This window comes from Lotus japonicus, chromosome 2 (genome assembly GCF_012489685.1).
Source record: "Lotus japonicus ecotype B-129 chromosome 2, LjGifu_v1.2".
NCBI lineage: Eukaryota > Viridiplantae > Streptophyta > Magnoliopsida > Fabales > Fabaceae > Lotus > Lotus japonicus.
The window spans coordinates 77,968,561-77,981,891 of NC_080042.1; the positions used below are offsets into that span (position 1 = coordinate 77,968,561).

The following is a 13,331-nucleotide window of genomic DNA, read 5'->3' on the forward strand; positions in this document are numbered from 1 at the left end:
AGAAGATGATGTCTCAGTCCAAAACAGAGAAAGCTGTCAGACTAAAAAAAGTACTAACAAAAGACTTACATTCACCCATAGGGACGTCTGGATGCTAGAACATGCAACCTATCATACAAGACTTTGTCATGCTCCATTCGACCAAACCTTTGATTTTCAAGTTTTTTTTTTTATTCTAAGAACTTAGCTTTGCTTCAGAAATATATATTCTTATTTTTTTTGGATGAAATTATATGAGCCCACAGTTTCACCTCAGGCCCATGTGCCCATAAACATCCTAAAGAAGACATGCCCAACAATTTTTCTTAGAAATTAAGGAAAAAAAAACTTTGTCCCCCCAAAAAAAAACATTTTCTCTTTCGTTTTGTGATTTCTGAATGTCCTATGGTTGACTCAAACCAAAACCATAGGAGGCGAAGCTGCTAAATCTAACGCTGGTCGCAATGTGGAGCCGAGGATTCAATGTTTTGATCAGGGGTTGCATTTTCTTTGCCTTGTTATCTGTAGTTTCTGCTCAAGAAGCTGAACTGGGATCCACCCGCGTCGTCTTTCAGGTTTTCTACATGAAAATTTGTATATAGTTGCTTGAATTTGCAATAAAAGTTCAATATGCTTAAGCTGAGTATCATCAATGCTGGGTGCTTTATGGTTGTAACCACTGTGTTTATCTATGCTCTGTTAAGTCCTGGCGTGATTCATAAGCTCAAACTATGGACCCCCATTTGGATGATTGAGAAGATCTTTGTTAATTATGTTCTGGGTATGAGTGAAAATTGGAATCAAGTAGCTCAGTCAGTGGAAAATTCAATCTTGTTTAGGAAATATGCTTGCTTTATAGTTTATACTTTACAGATTAAACTTGTTTCTCAAATTGATATCAATTTCTTAGTTTTTGTTTGTTCCATTGAATGTGGTGTATCATATAGGTTCTTGTCTTTTTTAATGCAGACAAATTATGGGGATATTGAATTCGGTTTCTTTCCAACTGTTGCTCCCAAAACTGTTAACCACATTTTCAAGCTTGTGAGACTTGGAGGCTATAACACTAATCATTTCTTTCGGGTATTGTTCTCTGGATACAAAGCAAGTGTGCATTGGGAATTTTTATAAAGTTGGTGGGTGGGTGTAGTGTTGCTTTGCAAGTGAATGATTTTGAATTTAATGCCCAGGTGGATAAGGGATTTGTAGCCCAAGTAGCAGATGTTGCGAATGGGAGATCGGCTCCCATGAACGAGGAACAAAGAAGAGAAGCTGAAAAAACTGTTGTTGGTGAATTCAGCCAAGTCAAACATGTTCGGGGTATTCTTTCTATGGGAAGGTTAGGTCTCTCTTGATGGAAACTGTTGGTTGTAGCCTCTTATTTCTTCTGAAGTTCTTGATTTTGTGCCTTCCTTGTTGCTCTCTTGTTTCTCTGCTAAACATTAAATTGATCTGATTTGTAGCCTCCTTGTGGTGGTTACAAATTCTCCTTAGTCTAAGATCAGTGTAACTTTTCAGCAACTAGTTGCTTAATTTTGATATGGTGTTTCTTGCTTTGTTGCATTGAGTTATATTCTTTTGGAAGTGATCTAGTTTTGGTTTAATGATTATCTTGAATTCTTGATTGTTTCATGTAGACTGAGCATTATAATACTACTTAGAGGAAAAGTGCTTACAGAATCATAGTCACTGTAGTCAAGATAGAAATAAAAATGAAGGGGAAATTAACTCACTTAGGACTTGAATAATTTTTTTTCTTTTGGTAAAATTATTGTTAGGAGAGAGAATGAGCGCGGAGGAAGGGAGATTAAGATATCTTTCCTGGAGAAAGATACAAGCTTAGGCACAGTAAATACAAGTTAGGATGTGAAAATGAATTGCATAAGAGAGTTCTTCGGTATCTCTGCATTTTAACCCAAAGCCCCTGCAAGAAGCCATGGGATGAATCCACAAAAAACTTTGGACTCAATCTTATCAATTGTTGCAAGGAAGATTCCATGATAAATATTCTCTGTTTGAAGTCTCAGCATTTGGTGCTTAAGGTGTAGGCACCTGAGAACATATAGTCCATTGCCAGAACTTTTTGCTCCCTTTGCTTTTCCCAAAGCTTTTTAACCTAATTAAAAGTATAAGCTCCAAGTTTTGAGGGCATGCTCAAACTTGTAGGAAGAACTATCTAACTGCTAGACAATTTAGGAATACCAGTTGAACTTATTCTTAGTTAGAGCATCGTATCACTTATCTATAGATGAAGCTTCGTAAGGTCTACAGTCTACAATATATCATTAGTCTTAACCCTATTGACCAAATGAATCACTTGACTTTAGTGGAAGGGGACTTTAGGTTTCTAAAAGGTTTTCTGGTATTGATTGGTAAGAAAATGTTCCTGGAAGCAAAGGCTAAATCCCATGGGTAGAAAGTGGCTAAGATGATAATAAAAAGTTACTCTTCAAAATTGTTTGGAGTATTTGTGCTTTTTTGTACTCTACTAAATATATTAAAAACACTTATCTTCAAATTCGGGCTAGGCCTAACTCCATCCCAAAAGTTAGCTTAGAAGCGAGGATTGCTCTACCCTTTATAAGGAATTTCACGACTGATACAAGTTTATTGAAGATGCTATCAGCGGGATGATGTGTATATTTATTCAGAGTCTTGATGTTTTATTAGTAATCTAAACATATTCTCAGAGAATTCCTTAACCATTTGTACTTTTTGGGTTAAATCAAGTTTGGAAGATCCCTTACAAGTTTGTTCTTACAGGTATGATGATCCAGACAGTGGTTCATCCTCTTTCTCAATACTACTTGGAAATGCTCCTCATCTTGATGGCACGGTAGGGTAATTATAACTACCAAACATCATTGCAAAAGATTCACTCAAATATCTTGTGATGTTTACAATTCATATGGCGATTTAAGCCCTTTTCAGTATGCAATATTTGGAAGAGTTACTAAAGGTGATGATACATTGGCAAAGCTTGAGCAACTACCTACCCGCAAGGAGGGTATATTTGTAATGGTATACTTGAAAATCTTATCCATCTCATGCATTGATCTTTTTTTCCTTCATTTAATGAACAATCATAGAGCAAATAGATAAGTTTACATTTCTTGGAAGTTTATAGATTTTTCGTTGCAATTATTATTTCATTTTATACTTTGAGAAGCCAAAGTGAAGTTGGAGAGACTTGAAGGAGAAGTGAAAAGGAGGGAGGATGGTTGGGAGATCCTAGAATGTTGAGTGCAGAAATATATATAATCTGTATTGTTTTACTGTGTAGGAATATTTTTTTCTATAATCTGTATATTAATATGTAGCTTAAGATTATTCACCTGCAAGTTTTTAGCTTGAGGGAGGTTTTGTACAATGGATTACTTCATAATAGTAATACTATGTTCAAATGACAACGATTTTGTTATAATTTTTGAAGGGTGAGGTGAATAACTGTAAATTGGTATATCTAATATTTCTCATGCTTATCAGGTTCTGTGAATTTTGAAGTGAGTATTCTGAATGTTTTGCAACTTAATAATTTCTTGACTTTTAGCTATTCCACAATGATTTAAGAACATTTTTGTTTTCTAAAATTTATTTACCACCTTCAGTCCCTTTCTCTTTTTTTTGAATAAGCTATGAATATGTATTAAAATCTAGCACAAGGGGTGCTAGAGCCCAATACAAAGGAGGAGGAAAAGTTACAAACAAAAGAGGGAAAAAACATAGCAAATATAAATGTAGCAGTAAACAACAGATCATCCAGTTTCAAAGTCAAAGACATGACCCAGCAACCTACAGTCCAAGCACATCAGACCTGCGAAATGCATACCCTGGGATTCATTACCCATTCAAAATGGGAGCAGCAAAACTCCTTTACCTTAGCCGAAATCCAAACCCAAGCCTTCCATTTAACTAAGTCCAAAACATTACTCCAGTCAGGCTCCAAATTGCGAAAAACCAAATTGTTCCTCAAAACCCAAATGGTCCAAACCATAGCGCACCAAATTATCCTCTCAAGAGAAGCCATAATTATCCTTGGTTTAAAATGTCATGCAAACATGTGATGTGGGTGGGGCTGGGAATCTTTACATCCTTTCCATGCTTGCATAGTTTATGAACCCTCAAGTTTTTGGGGGAAAGGTCACTTGGTGAGCTATGGGAAATGAAGGGATTTGTAGGGTGAAGGGTCAGGGTTCAAATCTTGGCGAAGGAACTAATTTACTAACAATTGACAACTAACCTTTGCCTATAAAAAAATGAACCCTCAAGTTTTACTTATTTCTCACATTTTGAAGAGGACGTGGTGGGGCATCCTACCTGGGTTTCTGTAGTTGCTATCTAGGTCATGGATTAATCAATTGGCTGAACTGTATCTTCGTACATCAGCGAGTTTTCTAATAGAATCAGTCTGTTCATACTACATACTGATATTTTCTTTCAAGTTTTTGGTACTGAAATTTAATATCACTCAACATGATCACTCTATCCTCTACACTAAGATATTGTTGTTTTTCCCATTCCAGCCAAAGGAACGCATCACTATACTGTCATCATATTACTATGGTAAGAATCTATCAATTGTATGTCCTTTTTTTAAACAAAGTATTTAAATTATTATATTGTACGACTCCAGTAGATGTTGTTTCTTTTTTAAATGTCCAGTAGATGTTGTTAATTTCCTTTGTTTTTCTTTAGGTTAAAATGTTAGTCTCTAATTGCTATTACTTCACTTGATTTGGATTTTTGTACCTATAGTTTTTGTTTCTTAATATCAGGACATATACTTATTTGGATTCTGGTCCCTAGGGGACCGGTCTCTTGAAATATGGACCTATTAGGACCAAACCTTTTAGTCTGTTACCTTAATAAATATATAGGGATTAGAATGTGAAGGTCAGGACCAAAATCCAACAATATCCACAAAAGTTGTTTAATTGTAAAGTGGACTGGAATTACAGGGATTGATTTTTTCATGTAACTTCACATTCAATATCAAATATTATATCGTGAATAATTTGCATATGAAGGTGCCCATACTTAATAAAAAACTGTTAAACTCCTGGATATTTGAGAGATGCAGATCTCTCCCAAGTGCCAAATTACAAATGATCCTCCAACATGATAATCCCTCTTAAATCTCAACTCTCTTATTTATAATATTCCCTCCCCTACAGCCTAACCAACTCTCTCAATTAACTAAGCTACTAACACCCTAACTCACTCAACTGTTTAACTAAACTACTTACAAACTAGGGGTACCTATGATGAAGGTTCACAGCATAAGCCCTTGGTTACTAAGTTCTATGTTAGGAGGAATAAGAAGAGTAAGACTTAGAAGGCTATTTCTAAGTCATAAATAGAATAAGAGAAATGAACTCTGTTAGTTACTTCTAATACAAGCTGTTGACAGTTGTAATTGCTGATGTCATGTTATTCTGTTATTGTTAGTTCTATGATTTGTATAAATAGGGAACTGCTCATTCTGTTAGAGGAGTTATTGACTTGGTGGTTGTTAGGGAGATTCTGGATCTCGAATTCCAGTGGTTAGGGTTCTTGTTAGTGTTCTTGATTCCATTGTTGTAATTCCTGAGAATTCGACCTCAGTTCTAGAGGGTTGAGTCTCTGTTTTCTTCAATAAACTAGTAGTATTTCTGTGAGTTCATCAACCTATCAGAGGATGCACGCAGAGGTGGAAGACGGCAGCCCAAGGTGCAGCATTAAAGTGAGGGAGAGGGCGATAGGCTTCTTGGGTTATCTGTTTTAGGGCAATACTTCAAACATATAGGTGAAATAGGGAGAAAATTGCCCTAACTTAAACAAAACACTGTCAATTTTGGCCCCATTTTAGGGCACTTTTGGTTTCAAAATAAACTTGCTAACGATGTTATAAAATCACGGGTCACTCTGAGTTTAACCTATATCTGTGTCCGATGAGTGACGACAATGGTCCAACCTATTTTTGTTTGCCGTTTAGCTTTTCTGTTAAAAACTTCTAATAGCTGTGTGTTGGATTCTCCTTCCTCTCTTGAGCTTTGCTCCTTTTTTGCTGTTAGACACAGAGACAGAAAATTGTGAGGTAGACAGATCAATTTTGAAGCGTAGGCTAGCTGCATCAGCTGTTGAAGTTGAAAGACAGGTATTAAATTGTACCAGATTCAAGACATCAATACCAAAATGTCTATTTTACTGGTTAACATAGCTTTCATGTGTCACTTTGCAGAGAATGAAATGCTTCCCCTGATAAAAGTAAGTTGAAGATGTGAGCTGGAATGAATATTAATCATCTGCATTTGCTTTTTGTATTTTAATAGGGTTTGATTGTTGGTTGCTTAATAGTTTTTCACTTTTTTTAATCCTTATGTAATTAAGATATATATTTTGAGACGGGTAGAGTGGAATCTTAAATTTTCTAAACTTAAGTCTCATCTCTTTTTTCCAGTGATGAATATAAGTATATAACATGCTCATATAAGCATTTCTCATCATGCTATTGAACTTAACATTAACAGTGAGCCTTCTGAAGTAGGGAGACAAATGAAAGCATGTCAATGTTTTGATATGAACCGAGGCCCAAGTCCAAAGAAAACAAATACAATGAATCCAAGTAGGAAGAAAATAATTGGATGGATATCTATGGAGGTGATGGAGTCTGCACATCTGTTTTCTTCTCGAATAGCAATGTTTTGGGTGTAAAAATCATAAAGAAATATGATAATATAAAGCTATTTCAAAAATGCTATACTGTGAATTGAGAAAATTCTCAAGAAGCTTGGAAAAAAAATAAGGAAAATTATTATAGTTTTAACTAGAATGTAATTCATAATTATTATAGTTTTCACGTGATAATATTGTTCCAAATAATATAATCATATATTTTGCTAGTGTAATAAATAAATAAATATGTATTGAAAGTTGAAACAACTCAATCATAGTCAAAACACAATTATTTACAAACACATTCTCACATCTGGTAGTCCTGAGATTAATCTTTCACCTCATAGTGAGGGAATTAAGGGGCAGTAGCTTACTTACAATTTTTTTCTCATTCACAAGAGTTGGTACGTGAACTTTCAACCACTTTCTTAAAGAACAAAATAATGTCAAACCGCTACAGCACTCCAATCCACTTCCATATTTTTACCATATTCATGACCTGACACCGAATAAAATCCAACGGGCTCGAGGCACATGTTACGGCACAAATCTGCACATCGAGAGCAGCATGAATGACATCAAATTCAAGTAGGCCCCTATACAGTCTTTCATCTTCTTCTACCTTGACTAATTTTTTTTTTTTCAACTTTTTACAGATCCCCTTAGTACTGTTGAGTCTGTTCTGTATGTGTAACTATAGCTGGTTTGGATACGAGTTAATTTTTTTTCTTAGAATTTCTCTTTCAAAAAAACAATAGATAAATTTTAATAAGTACTTCTTAGTTAGCATTAAAATGAGGATACATGTGAAAGGTGTTACAATCTCTAGTTTGGAATGTGTAGGGGGCAGGACTTCAAACGTCTCACAATGCATGAACATGGGACTCTCAAAAGCATATGATGGTGACCACTTCACTCCTTTTTGCTAATTCTCAACACTGTCCCTAACGTGTCTTTGACAATTTCACTATTGTGTTCTTCTCTAGACAGTTAAAAACAGAACACGTGCTGATAACCTTCCAAGAAACCGAACAATTTTCCCCTTGTTCATCTTCTTCTTCGTTTGTCGTTTTCTTATGCTAATTTTCCGGGAAGTAGATGGAAAGAAATACATAATAAATTGTTAAAAGCAAATTTAGTGTATGTTTAGACACCAATTAAGTGTGAAGTAAACCGACTACTTTTGTGTTATTGGTTGTGTTTACTCTGTTTTGTTCGGCCGACAGTTGAACGAGATTAATTTCACTTTTATTATTCTGGCTGACGAACACAATATTCACTTAGTTATGAAACCTTTAGATTGTCCAAGACGATATTAATATGTGGCTATTTAGACCTAATGGAACTAACTAGATTAAAGGTAAAGGAAAAAAAACCAAGATTTAGGAGAGACATAGGTGATATTGACATGTCATGAGACAGATCAAATCATGAGCAATAGGATGCATCGCCCATCCCAGTTTTTGGTTTGGGGGCCTCCATTCACATGAGTGGAAGAAACCAGTCTGACCGAGCTGACTTTCTGCTTGGTTTGAGCCATGAATACTCTAAAATTGTCCTAAATTTCAGCAAAATGGAAACACTCCCACATGGCCCAAAATGCCAAGTACCTTGTAGGCTGTGGCAGAATTTTGTAGAATTTGGTCAATTTTTAACCGTAGCTTTCTTGTTTTCAGCTACATGGCTTGTTGCCCTCAAATTTGGTCTTATTGAGTACGACTCTCGACACTCTACTGTGAAGCACACCCAACCATATCCATCCTTCACATGTCAAATGAAACAAAACTCCTCAAACCTTATCAATTTCATATTTTCTTATCAGAATCAATCTCAAGATTCTATAACTGAGTATATATTTACAAAAGCTTCCCTTCTTATACCAAAAATGGTTATATTTCAAAATAATTTTAGAAATGTTTCAGGCGGTCCAAAAGGTTAAAAGAACCAATAGCATCTAAGATAGTCTAAATGACTCGCAACTAAGTGAAAATTGTTCGCGTGAATGAGATGACTTAGTTAACAATGTCCTGTCCCGGCTCAAGCCAAACGGTCGCACAACAACCCATTCACTAACAATCAAGCGCTGCCCAAGAGCAACTACGATCTTGGAAGACCTTGTACGGGGCTTCATGGAGATATGCAGAGACAATTTTGTTCATTTACACACTGCTCATTATGCAAAACTCTAAGTTCTTCTTAAACTCTGGAGCGTTACACTATTTACCGTGTCAACGCAACCTGAGCTAATCAAAATCGTGGACCACCACCAAAATTGAAGGGGGGGGGGATCCGAACAATTTCATTTCAAGAAGAACAAGAGAGATATTTGTAATGCGCTTAATGTCAAACTGAAACCACCCAAGCTCCAAAGGAGAAATGGAATTCTTAAACAGAAGCCAGATACTAAAATGTCCAAAAATCAACTTCAAATTCTGTTACTACCCGTGAAACTGAATTGTAAATGCAAGTTGAGAGAAGCATTTTGTGTGAGAGAGGGAGAAATTAAAGATGGTGATGGGCATTGAAATTGGATGGAAAAGGACAGGAACATATAGCGGCTAGTTGTCGGGATAGTGTAGCAAAAGCAAAAGCCATTGGTGTGAATGATGCCATGGGATTGTAAGTCTACATCTTTGTGTTATGCAATTGGAGGACATTGGCTGTGCTCAGTGAATTCATTTGTGGAATTTTGTCATCTTTCAATCTCACAAACATATGGTGGTTTATGAGGGTAGTTGGATTTTGAGGATCAAGTTGATCTTGTTAACTGTGACAGAAACCTTCAACGATTTCTTAGCCGGCCGGAGAAGATGACAATTTCATGACAAGACATTATCATTATTATTATTTCAGCGGCAGTTATTTTCAGTTGGTGACGCCACAAGATCCCGTTATGACTTATCAGAGATGGCCCTGTTTGCTGCCACGGGTTTCCTTATTAGGCATCTACTTTCACCACACTCTAGTGAATCAAGATCAACCAATAATTTTAGTAATGATGACAAACAGTGATGCAATATAAATTTATATATAAACTTTTTTGGAGAACCTCGCCCAAAGAAAACCACATCCCATACCCCAACTATTTACATCTAGTGAAAGCACTAATTGTTAAAAGAAATAAGTTATTGTTGTCGGCGATGGATACCGTATTTTTTATTAAAAAAAACTATATTTGAAGACATTGAAATTCACACACTATTGTGGAAATTATTTTACATAACTTTTAATGAATGACAAACAAATGATGAGATATCCCGTAGAAATACGTGAGAAAATATGTTGGATTGACTTTGTTAAAATAATAGGTGTGAGACTTACATTGCAATCATCACCAACAATAGGTGTGTGGTATAATGCGGGGTTTACATTACAATTCATCCTAACAATAAATGTGTGTGGTGGTGGCTCAATGCAGAGTGCAATGAGGCAGATTTGAGAGGAAGGGGAGGAAGAAAGCTGTGGGTGTGGGTGGTTTGCAGTGACTAATGATGGTTTGGGTTGGGGTAGTGGTGGTCTAGCTAGGATGATGGTGAGAGGGGAGAAGAAGAGGGTGTGGGTGAGATACAGGGTAGGAGGGAAATTAAGAAGAAGAACAAGAGTTTCACATAGTCTAACATGGCGCCAACATGACACACACATGGGCATCCGGTCAATAAATGAACGCCATATCAGTAATATCTTTTAGAATTTGAATATCTCACTAAAGGAAGAACTCAATTTTCACAAAATATAAATTCAAGGACCAAAATTACTATAGTTTCAAATATTAAGTATCCAAATTGCACATTTGTAGGAGATGAGGCACCAATTAAGTCTTAAGTTAATTACCTTTTGTCACCTATTATTAAATGGGAAAAACTTAAGTGCAGTTCCATTTGTGTTGTTGGTGCTGTTCTTCAATCATAAAATGACACCTGACCTCATCAAGCCCCGCACCATTAACTTTTCAAATTAATTCTTTTCTCCCACACAAACTCTACTTCCGCCTTTCCTCTGTAACCATGTTTCCACTGAAAATTGGAGTATATCTCCTCTCTTTTAACTTGTGATGGCTTTTCCTTCATTTTTAAAGACAATAATAACATTGGGAATCCAGTGCCATAAATCTATGAAAGAGGGTTTGAAACTTATCTTCTCAGATTCTGGAGTGACAATATTAGGAATTGAATAAACATTCGTGTGAAGAAGTAAATATCTGGAATCTCAAGAACAATGATAAGAAAAAGGGCTTTCATTTGAAGAAATTGCAATGAAGTAAGGTGATTTTGTATAATTGGTTCTGTAATCCACCATGGCTGTTGTCGAGACTGCTAAAATTTAAGATCTCCTGCTCTTTTCATGGTCGTCCATGTCGAAATCTGGGCCAGCAACTTCAATTGACATCTGCGGGCACAAGGAGAGACGCATGTTGTGCGAGGTGGTAGGGAGATGGAAGGTTGGAGAGGTTGGAGGAAGAGGGAAGGAAGACGTGTTGAAGTTACCCGGATTTGGTTCCAAAAAGAAATTAAGTGCAATTCCAGGTGTCATTTTTTAATTGAAGAACAGTACCAACTGCACCAATGGTACTGTACTTAAGTTTTACCCTTATTAAATTAGTTCACAAGCTTAATTTGATTTCATTTGCAGTGGTAAGTCTTCAGCTGTAGATTCTTGAACTTCTGTGATCAACTTGGTTTTTAGTAACTCTGACAGGGAAATCAAGTGCATCATCCCCAAGTCATATATGTCTAAGCTTTGTGTTAATTATTTGGAAGGAAATTTCCAATGGCGCTCACCGATATGCTGAGCAACTTGCGTAAACATGGTACTATTAATTAATCTTCTTCTACTCTTAATCATTTTGTAAAGTACAAAAACAAATTTAAAAAATACTGCACATGCAAACTCTGAGAAGAATATTTTGAGATCTTAATTAATTAATATCAGATGCTATGCAAATGTAATTAATTATAAATCTAGCATTATTCCTTATAGTATTACCAGTTGAATACAGTGCCCTTTGTTTTGTACTATTCTATATATGAAATCACGTGGATCGTACTATATACTTGTTGCAACTACAAGTAGCCCTCTCCCAAGATCAATGCATATTATAGCCTTACTGAATCTTGAGAAAGGACGCAAAATACTTGCAACTTGGCCAAACTTTTAGGGAGGGGTTTAATTTTCTTTTCCAAGATTTTATCTAGAAGCTTTCCACATGTAAAGTTCAAAAATAGTAGCACATTCTTTATATATACAAGGTTATATATAAGTACGTCTCATTAGTTCTGTGTACAAATTTATTTGGTAATTATTGATTTCTTTGCACAACGGATGTGTGATCCTTTATCACTTTTTTATGCATTGCAGTTTTATTTTCAAGGAGAAATTAGAAGAAATATTTTGGACACAGAAAGATTTTTTTTTTTACAACAAAAAGGCAAATTTATTGTAAAGAGTTCTTCATGTGAACAACACCCACATGAAGATAGAAAAACACCAAACAAAGCAATATGAGTTGAAATCCCACATTAGTTAAGTATATATAGGAATGGAGAAGATTTTATTATAAGAAATTTGACCCATAAAGTTGTGGTGTCCAAATCTCTTGGTGGTCTTTAATATAGGCTCATTGGTGCATGGTCTCATGCTTTAGGCTCTCTTATCTCCCCAACAAGTGGTATCAGAGCCGGTGATTGGTGTAGTCATGGTTACAACTCCTTGTGTTGAAAGTCTTCTTAGTAAGATTTTGGATAAAGTTGCAGTATCTAAATCTCTTCGTGGTCTTTAGTGTCGACCCATTTCTGCATGAATATTCAAGAACTAATTTAATTAACAATTAACCAATATGTCTGGTATTAAATGGTTCATGTGCACCACTTGGTTAGGTATATTGGGGAGACAAGGAAACTAATATGGACTATGGAAATACAACATCAAAAGAATTAGATACCACATTTTTACCCAGAATTTAAAGGTATTATATAAGTTTATTGTTGGGGAAGACAGGGGAGTCCATGGGCCGAGGAGCAAGACACCAAAAGATCTCGACGCCACATCTTAACCCAAAATCTTAAGGCATTAGGTTTATGGGTCACATCACTTATAAAGTCTTCTCCTCACCCAAACTTAACCAATGTAGGACTCCAACTCCGCACTTGAATTCTCAACAATCTCCCCCTCAAGTGCGAGTCACCTCTACATTATCATTGCCCCCCTCCGCGGAAGCATATCCACCCTTGCACCGCCGTTCACTGCCAACGGAACCCGCTGCCTAGTCACACTGCTAGGAAGACTTTCGACACAAGGAGCCGTAACCATGGCTACACCAAGCATCAGCTCTGATACCACTTGTTGGGGGAGACAGGGGAGCCCATGGGCCGAGGAGCAAGACACCAAGAGATCTCGACGCCACATCTTAACCCAAAACCTTAAGGCATTAGGTTTATGGGTCACATCTCTTATAAAGTCTTCTCCTCACCCAAACTTAACCAATGTGGGACTCCAACTCCGCACTTGAATTCTCAACCATCTCCCCTCAAGTGCGAGTCACCTCCACATTATCATGGCACCCCATCGCGGAAGCATATCCACCCTTGCACCGTCGTTCGCTGCCAACGGAACCCGTCGCCTAGCCACACTGCTAGGAAGACTTTCGACACAAGGAGCTGTCATGGTCCCACGAACCATCGGCTCTGATACCACTTGTTGGG

At 36.5% G+C, this 13,331-nt stretch overlaps 1 protein-coding gene across 1 annotated transcript; it reads left to right on the forward strand.

Moving 5' to 3' along the window:
- The first annotated feature begins 286 nt into the window (after positions 1 to 286).
- On the forward strand, positions 287 to 6,461 carry LOC130739851 (peptidyl-prolyl cis-trans isomerase CYP23). The gene is made up of 8 exons (XM_057592288.1): positions 287 to 554; positions 949 to 1,062; positions 1,170 to 1,318; positions 2,743 to 2,815; positions 2,911 to 3,000; positions 4,503 to 4,542; positions 6,033 to 6,115; positions 6,200 to 6,461. Exons 1-8 carry the CDS (start codon positions 444 to 446, stop codon positions 6,218 to 6,220), a joined length of 681 nt encoding a protein of 226 aa, XP_057448271.1. The 5' UTR covers positions 287 to 443; the 3' UTR covers positions 6,221 to 6,461.
- Positions 6,462 to 13,331: the final 6,870 nt, after the last annotated feature.

Coding starts and splice junctions, on each gene's coding strand:
- LOC130739851 (XM_057592288.1), top strand. CDS start 444: ATGTGGAGCCGAGGATTCAATGTTTTGATCAGGGGTTGCATTTTCTTT. Junction 555..948: donor CCACCCGCGTCGTCTTTCAG/GTTTTCTACATG, acceptor TTTTTAATGCAG/ACAAATTATGGGGATATTGA. Junction 1,063..1,169: donor ACACTAATCATTTCTTTCGG/GTATTGTTCTCT, acceptor TTTAATGCCCAG/GTGGATAAGGGATTTGTAGC.